We start from the raw sequence: 17,123 nt of genomic DNA, 5'->3' as shown, positions 1-17,123 counted from the left end.
CGCACCCATCAGCACTACGTGTGTGCCAGACGTAGGTGTGTTATGAGTAGGCCAGCAGGGACAACATGATCACCACATGCAGCATACTACTCCGTACTCGTCATCCATGCATGAAAGATATTCGCGGCTCAAGAAACAGCAGAAATTCCCGAGTGTTCCCTCCACGTCAATGCTGGAGAGGATATACCGCGCGAAAAATGCAACGTACTATTCTAATGTGTGTTTACGCCCATTTTATCTGTGCGACAGGTGTCACACAAAAAATGGGCATGGCCACATGTGTACGCTACTACGGAGTATTTCCCCCTACCTACGGAGTATACTGTGTGACAAAAGCTGCCCCACTTCTTCTTACTCTAGTGTGGAAGGAGCGACTATTTGCTTGAACCGCATGCCGTCTTCACAAATGTCTTTCGTTTTCAACTTCCCTTGGTCCGTGGTCTACGAATCTTTAAACTGTGGTCATAAGAATCCCAACACATGCATGGACTTGGGTTGAACGAGCCCAGCGGCGGGCTTGTGTCCGGCCTTGCTCACATGTCTGGACTGTATAACTCACGCAGGCAAGCCTTCATCACATCTCACAATCTTCCGAAATTCGTATTTACCCATTGTACATGCTATCCAGAGCCATCCTCGCATGATTTTGAAGGTCCTTGACGAGCTACACAGGGTCGGAAGCTTCAGTAGCACCCTGTTGCCGCCCTCGAAAATGATGCCGACAGTCTCGGGTCGTTTGCCTAATAGTATCCCTCGTCATCTCGCCAATGTTTCTATCGTCATCTCGCATTGAGAGTGGGGGAGAGCTTTAAGCATCAGCTCACTTGGCTCCGCCCAACGTTGGATTGGCCAGGCGTGGCAAGGCTCAGACCAAGCTGAAAATGAGTCTGATTATCATTCCGCTCAGGAAAGGGGAAATCATGAGAATGCCCTTGAGTCAACGGAGATGGGACCTGATGCGATGAACAGACAGAGAAGAGTACGTGGTGCCGATTTGGGGGCGATACACAACATCCACTTGGGCCTAGAACCCATTCCTCGCTTCTCAAACCCAAACAGCGACGAAGACGCATGTGAGAAACCCTTGTTAACGCTGAGCGGGCGGACCGTCGGCTCGGCTCTGAGAAAGTTTCTGTGCTGGAGAGAAGTGCACACAATACACCGACCTGCACCACAGTAAACTCGATCGGCTATCGAGACGGCCAGACCAATTGCGAACGCATCTGTAGTAATACGTTCGGGGAACCGCAATTAAATGCTACTTTATTTCCCCATGGTATAGCACAGCTAATCGATTCGCGCGGCCCGAGTTGACCGGGACCCGTGACCCGCATCGGAGATCAATGTCTTGGTTTATTGAGTCTGGTGTTGGCGCCCCGTCTTGGGTACGGCACGGGAAACTAGTAGCCCCTGGAAACATGGTGCTGCATTTGACTCGCATCTCCGCCTTCTCTGTACGAGGAGGGACGAGGAGTAACTCACTCAATACTATCGCAGCTGGTTCCTGAAAACGTCGTTGACGCCTTGGCACCGTTGAATCTAGGCCTGTGTGTCCCTTGAGCAGACTGGAATGGGCTGAAGAGAAAACATACATAAAGGCCGTCAAGTCAGCTCTTCCGGTCAAGCTCTGACCATTCCAATCCCGCATCGTCCAGCTCCAGCCTTATTTTGTCAGAGTACCTGGTCCAACTGTTGTAGTCATCATGCTATGGCTCAGGAGAACTGTTACTACGCTGGCGTTGGCAGCAGTTCCAGTCTTGTCACTGCAAGCGCATAGCCACGACGACTCATTCACGCCTGACATTGTGTTGAGTGTAACTCGTCAAAACATCAGTATCGGTGGCATGTATAGGGAGACAACACTGGTCAACAACTCTCTGCCCGGACCAACTCTACGAATTCCTGAACGGAAGACGATCTGGATTCGCGTCTACAACGACATCGAAAACGACAATGTAACCATTGTACGCCGCGATAAGCATATAACCCCTTGCAGTCATACTTGGAGATGCTAACCATCCTATAAGCATTGGCACGGTCTCGCCCAGGCCGCATACCCCTTTTCTGATGGTGCGCCCCTTGCCAGTCAATGGCCTATTCCACCAAAGCATTTCTTTGATTATGAATTGAAGGCAGAAAGCGGCACGGCGGGAACGTATTATTATCACTCTCACGTTGGATTCCAAGCTAGCACTGCCACTGGTGCGCTTATTGTCGAAGACCCTGCTGGTGCTCCTTACACGACGGATGGTGAAAGGCTTGTGTTCTTACAGGAATACTGGAGCCAGTCCGACACACAAATCAAAAACGGCCTAGAATCAATACCATTGAGATGGTCCGGAGAACCAAAGGGCTGGCTAATCAATGGCAAATCGATATCCAACTATCGAGCTGTCGACCCCTCCACGAGAGCTTTGAGCGTAATTGATGTCGAACCGGGCAAGACATACAGATTCAGATTCGTAGGAGCCACAGCCCTCAGTCTTGCACTCCTAGGATTTGAAAAACACGGGAATTTAGAGATTATCGAAGCGGACGGGGAATATACCCAACCGTACCCAGTCGACCTGCTACAAATCGGCTCCGGGCAGCGGTACAGTGCACTGTTCCACGCCAAATCATGCCAAGACTTGCGGGAAGACGGTCAGCTTGATTACTACATACAGCTGGAATCGAGGGATCGAAACAGAGTGGTGACGAATTATGCTGTCCTTAGATACGAAAACGCGTGCAACATGACTTCACAACCCGTCGCCACAAACAAGAACCCAGAAACGCCGCCACTGAACCTACCGCCAACTATTGACGGGTATCTAGACTACGCTCTGCAGCCATTGGAGCCTAACAACTTCCCGACGGCAGAAGAAGTCACACGACGCGTCATGCTGAACGTCCAAGTCGTTATGAATCAGTACTTCATCTGGACGATTAACAACTATACATGGTCCGAGGACGCTGACGCTCTGCCGGCAACCGTTCCCCAAACCCCGTACCTAGTAAGCCTGTACCAAAACCAGTCTGCATATCTACCCAATTACGAAGATGCCGTGGCCAACGGCGGCATCGACCCCAAGACGGGAACGTATCCTGCCAAAATCGGCGAAGTCTTGGAGATTGTATTCCAGCAATTCGGCGGCAAGTCCGTAAGCGGGTTGGGCGGAGGTATGCTAGATACGCACCCTTGGCACGGCCACGGCATCCACCATTACGACGTTGGCGGCGGCAGAGGTGCCTGGGATCCAGATACCGTCGAGGAGAAGCTAGAGGGGAAGCAGCCCGTATTAAGGGACACAACAATGCTGTACAGGTACGAGAGGTCCGTCAAGACGGATGAGAAGATGGGCTGGCGGGTATGGAGGATCCGAGTCGAGCAGCCGGGCGTGTGGATGGTGCACTGCCATACATTGCAGCACATGATTCAGGGCATGCAAACAGTCTGGGTGAATGGCGATGCGGAGGATATTTTGAAGGTCGGCAAGCCCGATGTAGAGGGGTACTTGTTGTACGGCGGCAATGTATACGGCAACGAGAGTCATACGCCGCAGGTGGTGCATTTCGATGAGATGGATTAACTAGAGACCGCACCACTACTACAGACTATTAACATACGGCCAATATCACAAGACAAACTATATTCCCACTCTATCCACACATTTCTATCGACTTGTCCAATCCGTCTTGAAGAGACAAAAAGAGAGGAAGAAAGGATGGTAAATCTAGTCCCGTCACTGCATATACTTCTTCAACCCCCTCAACCTCCGCTTAGCCTCCTCCAAAACTTCATCGTCCTTGCAAACTGCAAACCGCACATAATCCTCCGCCAAGTGCGCATTCGCATGGGTGTAAAACTCGGTTGGCGGAATCGCCGCCACGCCCACCTCCTGGATCAAAAACCACGCCAGCTTAAAATCCCGCGGTCTGCTGGCGACGTGTTCGGGGAAGGGATAGTCGGCCGGCACCTGGACTTTTTTCATATTAACGAGCACGAAGTAACCGCCTTCGGGCTCGGAGTAGGGCAGGTCGAGCTCGGCCCAGATCTCATTGAAGCGGTCCATCTTGGACTTCATGTCGGTAATGGTTTTGTCCCAGAAGCCCTCCGACTCGGCTTGCTCGAAGCCCACGGCGCAGGCTTCCTGGAGCGGCGAGACGGACGAATAGCAGATGCGCGTGTGGGCTGCCGAGACGTATTTGATGAGGTTGGCGGGGCCCATGAGCCAGCCTGTGAGAGGGGAGAGAAGAACAAAAGTCAGTGATGAGGGACGGGGAAGAAAATCGAGTTAAAAGGAGAAACGGGAGAGAAGGGGAGGGTGGAACGGAACGTACCGACTCGCCAGCCTGTTGCGTAAAAGTTCTTGCCCGCGGATCCGACGGTGATTGTCAATTTCTCAATCTCCGGGGACAAAGTGGCCATTCGTGTAAACGGCACGTAGTAGAGGCGATCGTAAACTTCGTCGGACAGAATAATGACTTCGTTCTTGACGCACAAGTCACCTATTTTCTGGAGCTCATCGCGCGAGTACACCTTGCCGACGGGGTTGTCTGCCAAACAATATTAGTACACTTTACCGGTTGTGGTTTTTATTTCAAGACCTATATCAGGTTTTTTTTCTCTTTTTGACTGTTTGTTGGGGTGGCAGAGCGTACGAGGTGTGTTCAAGACAATCATCTTGGTGCGTGGTGTAATCGCCTTCTCCAGCTCGGCAAAGTCAATCGTCCAGTCTGCGGCGGACGAGGTCTTGGTTGCGCCTGTTTCGGGGGGATGCATGGGCACGTAGACGATTTTGCCGCCCGGCATTTCAATATTACTTATGTACCTGCGCTCATTTAGACCAGATTACACCTCGGACGCTGAAACAAACGAGACGGGGTAACTAGGCTGCGTACTGGTCAAAGAAGGGTTCAAAGATGATGACCTCGTCGCCAGGTTCGATGAAGGCCATGAACGCACTCAGCATGCCTATCACAGTTGGTATAAGAATCAGACAACAAGGTCAAAAAAGGAAATGGAGCGAAGGAGAAAAAAAAGCACCTTCATTAGCACCCGTGGTAATGGTAACCTCCGTCTCGGGATCAATCTTGCGACCCCAGAAGGGCGAGTACGCATCCGCAATGGCCTTCTTGAGCCGTGGCCGCCCCTTGGTAGGCGAGTACTGGTTGCATTCGACGCGGTCGAGAGCGTCCTTGGCAGCATTGAGGATGAAGTCGGGGGGGTTGTAACCAAAGAAGCCTTGGCCCATGTTTACGATGGGCTGTTTGGGGGAAGCGGCGGCTGCTTCGTTGATGATGGACCTGGATGGCGTGTTAGTACTTGTTGTCCTTTTCTTTTTATTCTTTTCAAAATAAAAATTTGTAGCATCAGGATTGTAAGCTCGTGAGGGGGAAATAGAAAAGATTCGAGGAGGAATTACGTACCAGACATCTTGCTTCTGGCCAGATACCCTTGCTGCGGGTTTAATCTTGCTACTGCCCTCCATGGTGCTCTTAAATCGCTTAAAGGTGAGAGATGGTGTGGGTTTGAATAGGCGTCTGAGGAAGGGCTGCGCGAGTGTGCGAGACATGGGCCCAACCGCTGTGAGGCAGATAAGAGGACTATATCGCCGGACGGAGAGACGACGGATGAGGAGGTGACGGATAATAAGTAAATAACTCAATCACCCACTTCCATTGGGGTGATTTGCGAGGCAGGTGAGGCAGGGCGCGATGTCGGACGTGGATGAGATGACTAAGATTGGCTGCGAGTAAGAAAAAGGCGTGGATACGGGAGGAGCATAAAATGTCGTCAACGCCCTGGTCGGGAATACAGACGTGGCGGGTAAGGGCGGCATTTGCTCCGCGCTGGTGGAAAGTCGGCCGACTAAATACGGAGTAACGCGGCGGGACAATTATACCGGACATATACAGGAAAAACCGTTTGAGTTGTCGGCATCTGGTCTTTGTCTGCCCACCCTATACACAACCCACCTTTTAGTGTGGTATAAATTAATAACCCCAATGCACCATGGCAGGAATCCAGTCAACATTGAATCCATTATTTCCATATTAGATGCCACAGCTTAATTGGCCTTGTGTAAAGCTGACGCATCAGGTACCAGTAACCAAGTCCTCACTCCTCGATTGGCAAGGCATCGTATATATATCACATGACACAAAACTCCACCCATGATCATCATCTTCACCAAAACAACATGGGCCGAAATGCCTCGGGCGACCTGATCCCAAGCTCCTCTCCTCCTTCCGCCGCTCCCAACTCCTCCACCGCAAGCACACACTCCTCAGCCCTCATCCTCTCCTCCGCCTCCCAAGCCAACAGTCCCGTCAACAAGCTCACAATTCCCACGCCCGGATTCAGCTCCCCCAGCCTGCACGCATGCTCAAAGCACCTCCTCGGATAGACCTCCAGATCCATCACGGTATACACCATCTGCGGCCACTGCCCAACCATGCCCAGAAGCGTCACCCCCAAAGCCCACATGTCGTCGGCAGGACCACAATGCGCCCTCCTCGCCTTCATCTCCGGCGACCAATACGCCGGCGTTCCCTTCAACTGGCCCGGCTGCCCCAGCATCCTGACGTCCGCGCAGTCCGCCAGCACGACGTGAACAGGGTCAAAGTCTCGTATGAGCACATTGCGCGGCTTCACATCCGAGTGGTACATCCCCCGCGCGTGCATGTACGCCAGAGCCCGCGCAATCTGCCGCACCACGCTGAGCACCTCTCCCCGCGCCATGTGAGGCGTCGCTTGGTCGATCCGCGTCTGGAGCGTGCCGTGAGGGCAAAGCTCCATCAAGAGCAGGCCGGACACCGGACAGACGGGGTCGTGGTACAGTTCGACGAACGCCACAATGTGCTCCTGGTACGGGGCCGGGCAAAGCGTTAGAGGCCGGGTGCCGGCAGAGCGAGGAGTTAGACAGGGAAACGTACATGTTGCAGGAGCCTCAGAATGCCCGCCTCCCTCTTCAGGCCCTTGGGTGCTTTGGACGACTTCCCGGCAAGCACTTTGCCGTCGCTGACGCGCAGTGTCTTGTACACGATGCTGGAGCCGCCGAGTCCCAGACGACTTCCGCGAACGTATTTGGTAGTGCTTAGCCCGCGGTTCTCGATCTTTGCTCGCTCCGCGTCGTCGTCGGACCAGGCGGCGGCTTCACTGGTGTTCATTTTCGATAGCTGTGTGGCGGTGAAGAGAACTCCAGGAAGATTTCTCGTGAATGAGGAAAGCTGCACGAGTTACGTCCCCGGGAACTGGTTAATTAAACAGGCGCTGTTGGCACTGTTGGCAGCTGCGAGGCTCCCACGGCCGTTTGCGCGATACAACTCAGATTCGTGTGAGTTAACACGTTGGTCAAAGCCATCGATAGCCATGTCGGATAATGCAGCTCCTTGTTTGCTACTAAATACCTGGATAATCGAGCTTGAGCACAAGCCGGCATAATGTACATAGCTCACGTAACCACCCCGACCCTGCCGACTGCCGACCCATTCATGCCTTTTTCCCTGTCGTAAACTATGTCGTTCCCCATCCGAAGAATAAAGCAGAAAAAAAAGAAGAGACAAAGCAAGCCTCCGTGCAACGCCATCTTGTCCAACGCCGTCTGTGTAATCCTGGTAATACCTCCCATTCGTCTATAACATATTTTCAAGGGAATGGGTATCGATTTGCCTGGTGGACAGGATAGAATCTGCCCCCGGTATATTTCACATAATAGTGTTACAATTCCGTTAGTTCTATCCCCTTGTATGTCCGTCCTGCCCGTCTCTCCCATTCATGGACGCTCTACGCAAGTTCTGCATCATGCGTTCCACAAATTGCATAGATTCTGAGCCAGGGACATCAGTGAATTCTTGAGGTGTTAGTCCCACTGGCGTCAACGAGTTGTCTCGTCCAGAGTGCTGTTGTTGCGTAACAGGAATGGCTGAGAACCCCAGTTGGGGTTGATTTGCCCACGCCGGTTCAGAACCTGACGGCTTTACAGATGGTTGATTTGATGGCGGTGTCGGTTCCACCGAGCGTGTCTGTGATGACTGAGATTGATCCTTCAGCGGCCTTGGCTCCGGTCTTGGCGCCTGTTGGCCCTCGGAAGCCTTGGCCATGGCAGCGAGAACATTTGGCGGCAATGGCACTGGAGACACCTTTGCTGGAACCTGCATAGCTGATTTAGTCGTTTGTAGGGAGATATGAAAAGCGGCGGGAAGTCCAACCTTGAAGGGCTTTGCCGCTGGCGCTGGCTTCGGCTTAGGTGCCTGAGGGAGTGACGACTGCTGAACTTGCTGAACTTGCTGAATTGGCTGTGCTTGGTGCATCTGGTGCACTTGGTGTACTGGCTGTCCTACCGGTGATTGTTGTACTTGTTGTACGTGCCCTTGGGGTCCAGGAGTCCCACCAAACGTCGGGTGTTGTATTGAATTCTGCTGGGTTGCCATCAAATGGGCTCGGAGGTTTCCTTCGTATCCATTCGTAAAGCCACCCCACGGAGAGTATGGAGTCCGATATCTAGAAAAATCCCTATGCGGTGTTAGTCTGCACAACCCCTCTGGGAACTGTTCAACACATACCTATTGTAATTCACTTGGAAGAAGGGGTATTTTTGATACACCGACGAGTGGACTTGCCATACAGGCTTGCTATGCTGAGCAGATGGTGTGTTGGCAGGCTTTTGGTAAGCAGTCTGACGGCTTTGAGGTAATGTGTTTCCTGCCGCCTGGGGCATCTGAACGTGTGGCATGATTTGCACGGGTGCCGCATTGTGGTTCTGCGGCATGCTGTGTGTCAATGTGGGTTGCGGTCGGAAGTTCGCCGTTTGATGATCGTAAGTATGGAATACTGGTGCTGAGCCAACTGAAGATGTATGGGCAGCAGCGCAGCCTTGGTTCGCAAACGTCGTGGGCTTCGTGAAATTAGCCTCAGCCGGCTTTCGGGGTTTATATATATAAGGCTTCTCAAATGAAACTTGTTCGCTTGCAGCGGTGTAGTTACCCGCAAGGCTGTAAGAGTAAGCCATGGCTTTGGCAAGGTATGACTGGTGGTTGTACGTGGGCTTGGAGGTAGGGACTGGCCTGGGAGGCTTGGGTATCGTATCCAAAAAGTTGCTTTTCGGATTGTGGCGTTGCTGTGTAGGGTCCTCCGTATACTGTGCCCTCGCCTCTGTCGATGTCTTGCCGAGATAGTGCCAGATTTGATCTGACTTGCTGAAGTCGACTTTAGCCTGCCCCTTGTTTGAAGCTTCGTAAAGCTCAAATTCTGCCCATCTGTAGCCTTCGGCAAACAAGTCATCCTTTCTTGGTTTATCGGCATGAATTCTCTTGGTATTCAGTTTATCCTTTGCCTTGCGGGAAGCTGGCATGGGCAAAGCCTTTGCTGATGCCTTTGGGAGATGGTAATCGGCCGGATCTGGTAGAACCAGCCACTTCCATTCGACTTCCAATTGTTCACTTTGACAAGTTAGCATTCGATGCTGGTTTGGTAAGTTGAATGCATATACGTACCCCTGAGGAAGTAGATCGATTAAGAGAGTCTCCTCTTGCAGGCGGTTTTCGACAATGACACCGGCAAAGATTTCACCTTTGAGGTACTGCAATTGGCAGATTTCGCCGGTCTTGAGCTTCTTGGCTGCGCTCCGAATGTTGGTGTCCATTTCTAGGGCGTCGCCATCGGTCTTCTTATCCCGCCTCACTCGGTGGAACCGACAACTGAACTCGAAAGCTTGCTCCTTGTATTCTGTACCATCTTCTCCAAAGACAGGAATATCTTGATCTTCAACAAAAACGCCAGCCGCAGCCGCGCACGTCGCGTGATAGGCCCTTGCACATTTCTGGTGAGAGCACTGGAAGCAAGCACCGCGTCTCGAGCGGCAGAGTAAGCACTTGAGATTCAGTCGATCCTTGTGCACTGCTTCAACGTTGCAGATGACCTCCTTGCCATCCACAGAATCTATGTACGTTTCGGGAATGTAGAGGGCGCACAGCTTGTGAGCCTTGCGACCATCGGCTGTGGGAAGGATGTCGAAATGGGGAATATCGTTGGGGCAGAGACAGCATGGTGGTTCCACTTTAGTCTTGAGTCGTAGCCTGACCCTCTTAACTCTGGTCTTCTTTTCGCCCTGACCTCGTTTTCTCTTCCTGCTTGCATCCTTGAATTTGACACCGTTGGTCGCTGGCGGCGTGGGCAAGCCAGATACATCCTCGTCGTCCTCTTCGTCCTCGTCCTCCGTCTCCTCATATTCTGTTTCCTCCCCGCGAAGTTTCCGCTCAATTTCGTAAACATTGATCCAAACACTGTCTTGAGCTTGTGCGCATTCGCATCTCTTGGCAATTTTGCCCATCTCTAGCCAAGTGTCCAGGGCGAAATTGACGGCCTCGGCACAGTTGTAGCCCAGATTATAGCCCGAATGGTAGCCGTAAGGGTATGTCACCACAAACTCGCCGGGGTACGATACAACCTTGTTCACCTTGATCCCGTAATGTTGCAGCAAGTGATGCGGCGAAATCAAAAAGCCTTTGTGCCGCAAAAACTGGTTGCACGCTTTAGCATCAGCAGGCCACACGCTCTTCATGGCACCTTCAAATCGACGAGCGTCAGCCTGAGAAATGCTGTACCACTGCTTGGGCGCACCAAAATGAAGATAGTTGATGCTGTAAAGATCCACATCTTCGAGATGCCAGGCAAAGGTGGCTTTCCACATGCCTAGGTAGAGATATGCCGTGTTGACTCCGGGAATTTTTGTACCGAGGACATCCAACAGATTCGGAAGCTTGTTAAGATTCCAAGTGTCTGTTCGGTCATCGAAAAGGGTGCCCATCATGTCGGCTCCATACAACGGCGCGGCATAGGTAAGAGTCTTCCAGTATGCTCGTTCCAGTTCTTCGCATCGCTCCGGGGTAAAGTCGGAAATATCCATGCGATAATCGAAATCCTTGAACGCTGCCTCGTCAATCATCGTGGACCCCTCCCGTCGGCTGTACTTGCGACGAGCCGACACAGACTGCGTCTTGGGCTTGGCTGGCTTAGCGCCGCCCATTTGACCGCTCATCCTGCCAATAGTGGACTCGTCATCTTCTTGGACTTCTTCCCCGAGTTCCTGCTCAATGGAGTCAACAGCTTTGTCTTTCTCTTCCTCGGGCTCTGGCTTGGGTGAGACGGGAGTCATGGGACGTTCATCCCCATCATCTGGCCGCTTCTTGCCCTTGTTCTTGGCTGGTCGGCCCCTTCCACGCTTCTTTGGGGTTGATAGTTTAGTCTCTTTCGAGACAACATTTCTCGACCTAGCTGGCTTGGGCTTTTCGGCATTGGCTCGGCGTTCACCGCGTCTGGCGGGAGGCTGGTGCTCGCTCTGTTCACAGAGTTGTCGCCACTGTGGAACATTGTAGGACCGCCCATGAAGAATATTGACTTGACGGTATGTACCATTGGATCCCATGATATCTTGCTTGATGGGTTCTCGAACTCGGATGTGCTTGACAAGTTCGTCCAAGGGGGGCTGGGCATCTTTCCATTCCCTTGGAGGAATGATCTTGATGATGCCAGATTTCATGCCATAACGGTCAACCTTTTTCATCTACAAGGAGCAAGTTAGCATAGTGGACAATGATGCATTCATACCCAGGGAACATACGAATTTCTGGAAATCCTTGAATTGGTGCCATGTTGGGCGAAAGATTGGGACTGAGCCAGACCAGTCGTCGGGAAGTACTTCCCCAATGTCCTCTTCGTCTTCTTCTTTTGCTCCCTCAGGCTTCTCAGTCGGCGAATGTGCAGGCACAGGAGTAGTCGTAGCCTCAGGCGCAGCAGGTGCAGATGCAGATGCAGGCTGGGGCGTGAGTGCGGATGGTGCATCGTCGAGAGTTGGTTCTTCTTCGAGTTCGCTCAGCTCCGAGTCGCTCGCATCGGACTTGGTCGCATTGTTACTATCGGGCGGCGAGTTCAAAAATACGGCAGCGGTCGGCTTTGCACATTCGATCTGGTCCTCGGAGTCGGTGGCATGTTGATTGGAGGCTGGCGTCGGAGTAGGACCTGCTGCGTGTGCAGTTGGTTCAGGGTCATAGCTGGGTCCTGATCCCTGGGACTGGGAAGCGGGAGCCCCAGGATCTAGAGGCGCTACGTCGCTCACGACGTCGGTCGACATGGTGGTTGCCTTTGAGTCGCTACATGCGACCGGTCGGCAAGTCAGGCAGCTCGCGATTAATTGTGCACAGCAGTGGACATAAAACAGAGGCCCCGAACGGCTGATGGTGGGAAACACAAAGTGACGACGGGAGCCGCGCAGGGAGTCTGGTGTGCGAGGGCGAGTGTGAGTGTGAGCGTGTGTGTGTGTGAGCGAGAGCGTACGGCGGGTGTCGAACGGACCAGTTGACGGCGCTCGTACGACGTCGGACCTCGTCCAGTCTCGGCTGGCTTGGCTGGCTAGAGGCTCAGTGTCCGCGAGACTGGATGGTACCCGTCAATACTTGGGTGGGTTGGTAGAACTCACTGGTTGACAGTACGGTCTAGGACTACCTACAGAGTACCTTCTAGGTACCCAAGCTAGTACTAGTTTGCTAGTCCAGCAACAGTATCAGCGAAAGCAGTTCTAGGGACCCAGCCAGTACTTCAGCGCCAGCCATGGACCAGGCAGGAGCTACAGGCTTCTTACCACCAGACAACTGGGGAACTTTTCAAGTCAGCATGGTTCATGTCTCTTGGGGACGGGGCCTGGGCGCACGGGGCACAGAGTAATACTAGTACGACTAGTAGCACTAGTACGTACCTAACTCAGGTGCTTGGAGTCAACAGGCGCTGTGGCCAGGACGAAGAGGCGGAGGTGCAAGGTTACCCCGTGTCCAGGGTGCACCACCGCATTGTCTCTTCTCTTCCAAGGTTCAATGTTGCAGGTGGTAGATGCTGGGCCGCTGCTGTACCCAGTACTCCGTATGTACATCAGTACTCTCTTTTCCCCTATCAGGCCTCTTTCTGCAGCTCTGGTCCACCGGGTCGGTCTCTTGTCAATCAGGCCACTGGGTCTTTGTCGATCCTGATCGTTGGCAGGCGAGGCAGGAGCGAGGCGGGTGCTTTGATCGAGTCCTCGGAGATGTTCGCATATATCGCATGATTTTGCTGACTGTGCTCGCCTCGCTTGTTCTGAGGCGCGACTGCCATCCCAATTTGCCCTTTCGTCCAGTTCCAAAGTCTGTTTGCCTTACCGCCGCGCATCATGACTACGGCACGTATCAAACTGGTAACTATTTTCATCTCCGCGAACCGCTACCCTTGGCATATCCACATGTCCAACTACTACTGCAGTTTTGCAAGGCACCCTGCCGTTGTAGGAGCTCCGTATGTACTTGCTTCTATTTATCTACTCTAAATAAATCTTGATTCGCAGCGGCTATCTAGTTCCATCTCCTCGACTTGGTGCAAGTTGTCCGCATTCCAGAGGGCCACAAGAACAACACGCATCCCTGCGCCACATCTGTCCCTTGCAGGTCTCACCCTGTCTGTCACGGCGATTGATAAGATAATCGTTTACTACTCGGAGTTGGACTTTAGAGTACTCCGCACGATCACGGTTCCTTGGTTGGAATTTGCGGATCCAGGCCGGCTTGGCTTCATCGTCATCATATCGCCAGCTCATTATAGACTCTGTCCTTGCCCCGTTAGCAACCATGAGGGGCTCAGAAGACAATTAGCGTGCATTCAAGTACGGCTGCTCACTTCTGCGTTTGCAGGTCAGTAAGCACTTTGGGCGGCGTTTGTGTCCGTGCTTGGACTATTCCGTCATTACCAACAAGGACCACTAAGTGCCGAGAGATGAGATTGCATAGCTTTTCATCGTTGCAAAACGCTCCTCAACTCTGAGCAACAGGCCTGCGGAAAAGAAAGAGACAGAATGATAATGCAGACCAGAAGATAAGGAGTCATGTCGGTATGCTGTAGGAGGAGTAGCAAATCGTTCAGGCATACCTGTGGACATGTCGCAACTCGACGGCAGCGGCATGCTTTCAACACTAGGAAGCTGTGAGATTCTTGTCGTCACCACTCCGCTTATTCACGCGCGAGCAGTCGCATAAAAGATGAGGATTCAGGTGTCATCTACATCGTCACTCCATATTTGCAGTACAAAACCACTGTTGGGACCTGGATATTTTCGTCTCCTCCCTGCTCCGCGTTCCTACGGTAGAGAAGTTGCGGCCTGATTTGACCACGAGAGCAATATATGTGGAAATAATACCGCCGTCCAGCATCCCAGTAACCCACCATGTGAAGTGGATCACCATTTCAGCCGGTTCCATGGTCTAACGGTTATGACTGCGGATTCTGATTCCGCCAGCGAGGGTTCGACTCCCTCTGGAACCTTTTTTTCTTTCTCTCTTTTGCATATTCATTTTGGCTCTGGCAAGTGAATGGCCGCCTTATTTATTTCGGTGAGGGCTTGGCTATCATTTCATTTGTTCTGAACAAAAGTCTGTATAGTCACCAAGCGCAATAAGGTCCATGTGCTGGGCTCGCACAGGAACGTGATGGAGAAGCCAATCTTCACTCCCAAATCCATTGCTACCAGCGGTAGTGCAAACAATATTTTAACTTACCGCAGCATCCGATTCCAAAGCCTCTGCTATCCTGTCACGGAAGAGGCGTGAGCGGCCGTGAATGCGCCTAGACGACCACGTGTAGCCGCAAGCGGCAGCCGAGCCTTACAACATGTCATAGTGAAATCACAGCTTCAGCCCCGAGAGAAAAAGAGGCTGGACGAGGGGGGCAGACTGTCGTCAGAGGAGCAGTTTAGGCTCACACCACCAAGCCCAAGCGAATCGCGATGTCTGCTCAATCATGACCCCGCAGTGGCCGCCACCAGCACCGGCACCGCCAAGCCCCTCACCTAAACCGTACTGTTTATCCCAACCACACACACCGGACGAGTATGAGCCGCTGAGATTGGAGCAGATATCAGGTTTTGGGGTCCATAGAGCTGAGCTTGCCATGCCAGTCGAAGCTAGCAGCCATTTACTCACCACCACTGTAATGGAAAAGTACCAAAGTTTGTCCCGCAGCCTTGTCTCGATTTTGTGTCTTGGCTCTGGATGACTGACTTCGCGCCCATCCCAGGCATCTTCCAAAGGTCTGAGTGAGTCGTCTTTTACCAAACTCCACCCCATCTTCGCATGTGGTGATTGATCAAGACCATCGTGGGTACGTCAGGCATGGTTTTTGTCTTGTTGCTTGTCATAGGACTCCCGGACGCAACATGATCTCGACCTCAAGTCTTGTCGCCGTGTGTGGCTTGCTGGTCCACGTCGCTGCGCAAACTGCAAACTCAACGGTCCGAGCTGCGGTTGTGTTCGTTAATCATGGCGAGACTACGCCTAATCTCGTCAGTGATCATGTCATCCTCACGCCCAACGGTGCTCAGCAAATGCAGCGACTGGGGGCGGCCTTTCGCAGTCGATATCTAGGTGGCAACGCGAGCAATACTACCTCGTCAAATAGCACAGACACTGCTCCCATTCAGAGCTTATCAACCGACAGCATTGACAATACCCAGATGGCCATCATGGCTGCAATGCAGGAGTGGTCGACAAGCAGTGCTGCTGCCTTTATGCAAGGATTCTATCCTCCCAGCCCTGATACGAGCTACGTGGGACATAATCTTGTCTTAAATTCCAACACTACAGATTATCCGCTAAATGGGTATCAGTACGCTCAAATCATCACATATCCGAACTCGGACAGTAATTCTGTCGCGTAAGTCTTGTCTCAATTACACGGACAGGCGAGGCGTGCCTCAGACGGAGATGCTAATTTGACGTCTGAATAGTATCCAAGGCTACGAAGCGTGCACCGCGTGGCAAAACCAGATGAGCCAGAATCTGTCCCAAAACCCTGAAATTGCCCAGAGAGTTCACGACAAGGCCTATTTCTACACCAAATTGTTCTCTAGCGACCCTATGCAAGGCAGCTTACCAGTAGACCAAGCAACATACCTCAATGCAGAAGAGATATATAATTTTGTTGACTTCAATTATGCTTATAATGGGACCGTCCACAAAGGCCTCAAGGACCCCAATGGCACTCTTTCTGTTCTGCAAAACAATGCGTTTTCTCTCGGGCGGTCCAAAACCAGCTATAGCGGCAATACGAACAAGGATGATCCCCTCCATGTGCTCTATAGCATTGCCGGGAGGACATTGGCCAACAAAGTAACAGACCAATTCAGCACCTTCCTAGCAACTAGCGGGACGAGGGGGAAGCTGACGATCATGTTCGGATCCTCCCGATCCTTGATGGCGTTCTTTGGGGCCGCAGGGCTCATGAATGACCAAAATGCCGCAGCGAGCCCGTTTTCCCGGCTACCAAAGCCTGGCTCGGCAATTGCATTTGAGCTCATAAGTGAGAGTGACCCCAGCAGTAGCACCGACAGCTTTCAAGTGCGGTTTTCATACAGACCGAGTGCGGACTCTGGTGATCAATTCTCAACATATCCTCTATTTGGATCTGGATTTGGGGGGGCCGCCATGTCCTATACCTCTTTTCTCCGCAAAATGAACGAGATCAGCACAACTGCCAGTGAATGGTGCACAATCTGCAGCCCACGAACAACGTCGACATTTTGCTTGACCCCAAATGTTTCGGACAGTCAGAAAAGCGGCTCATCTTCAAGCGCCATCAGTCCTGCTGTTGCCGGCGTCCTTGGTGCCGTGCTTATGGCCGTTCTCATTGCGGGCGTCACAGCGGGATTCATAGCCCTTGGCGGTTGGCGTTTCAGTCGTCATGGGAGGCAGGATGGAGGGCCTGCAGGCTCTGCAGTGGGAGGATTCAAGGGCAATGATAAAATGGTCAGCGATGCGGACATGACGGTGTCAAACGCTGGGCGGAATGAGGAACGGGTGGGAAGCTGGGAGCTTCGGGATGGTGGGAGGGGGACGCATACAGGCCCGTTTGGTTCCGGTATCGTGACTAACGAGTTTGCTCAAAGAACAAGAGCAATGGACGAGGACGGGGTGAGCGTTACTGGCGCGCCGGTCAATGCGAGGGAGAGTGTGTGATTGTGTGATACCCCTAGAGGCTGTGATTGAAGGGCATGTACAGGGACGTACAACTTGCAGGCCGTGGTGGTTTACTTTATGCGCCCTCGAAGCAACAAGACAGCTTGGAGGCT

The 17,123-nt window shown here is 52.5% G+C and overlaps 5 protein-coding genes across 5 annotated transcripts; 2 read left to right on the top strand and 3 right to left on the bottom strand.

The window, feature by feature from the left end:
- Positions 1-1,703: 1,703 nt before the first annotated feature.
- MAA_01731 (multicopper oxidase) lies at positions 1,704-3,572 on the top strand (the record flags this gene model as incomplete). The annotated part of the gene is made up of 2 exons (XM_007819729.1): positions 1,704-1,964; positions 2,028-3,572. The coding sequence occupies 2 exons, from the start codon at positions 1,704-1,706 to the stop codon at positions 3,570-3,572; spliced, it is 1,806 nt and encodes a 601-aa protein (XP_007817920.1).
- A 153-nt stretch (positions 3,573-3,725) lies between these two features.
- Positions 3,726-5,474, bottom strand: MAA_01732 (aminotransferase class I and II; the record flags this gene model as incomplete). Its single annotated transcript, XM_007819730.1, has 6 exons — positions 3,726-4,219; positions 4,324-4,539; positions 4,645-4,814; positions 4,885-4,957; positions 5,030-5,289; positions 5,413-5,474. The coding sequence occupies 6 exons, from the start codon at positions 5,472-5,474 to the stop codon at positions 3,726-3,728; spliced, it is 1,275 nt and encodes a 424-aa protein (XP_007817921.1).
- Positions 5,475-6,172: 698 nt separating this feature from the next.
- On the bottom strand, positions 6,173-7,155 carry MAA_01733 (Protein kinase, ATP binding site; the record flags this gene model as incomplete). The annotated part of the gene is made up of 2 exons (XM_007819731.1): positions 6,173-6,850; positions 6,922-7,155. 2 exons carry the CDS (start codon positions 7,153-7,155, stop codon positions 6,173-6,175), a joined length of 912 nt encoding a protein of 303 aa, XP_007817922.1.
- Positions 7,156-7,722: 567 nt separating this feature from the next.
- On the bottom strand, positions 7,723-12,116 carry MAA_01734 (JmjC domain-containing protein; the record flags this gene model as incomplete). Its single annotated transcript, XM_007819732.2, has 4 exons — positions 7,723-8,500; positions 8,551-9,426; positions 9,481-11,549; positions 11,607-12,116. The coding sequence occupies 4 exons, from the start codon at positions 12,114-12,116 to the stop codon at positions 7,723-7,725; spliced, it is 4,233 nt and encodes a 1,410-aa protein (XP_007817923.2).
- Positions 12,117-15,212: 3,096 nt separating this feature from the next.
- MAA_01735 (histidine acid phosphatase) lies at positions 15,213-17,010 on the top strand (the record flags this gene model as incomplete). The annotated part of the gene is made up of 2 exons (XM_007819733.1): positions 15,213-15,709; positions 15,783-17,010. 2 exons carry the CDS (start codon positions 15,213-15,215, stop codon positions 17,008-17,010), a joined length of 1,725 nt encoding a protein of 574 aa, XP_007817924.1.
- Between the last annotated feature and the right edge of the window lie 113 nt (positions 17,011-17,123).

The sequence above is a fragment of the Metarhizium robertsii genome (genome assembly GCF_000187425.2).
Source record: "Metarhizium robertsii ARSEF 23 chromosome Unknown MAA_Scf_1, whole genome shotgun sequence".
In the NCBI taxonomy this organism is placed as follows: Eukaryota; Fungi; Ascomycota; class Sordariomycetes; order Hypocreales; family Clavicipitaceae; genus Metarhizium; species Metarhizium robertsii.
This window is presented reverse-complemented; position numbering and strand designations above follow the sequence as displayed.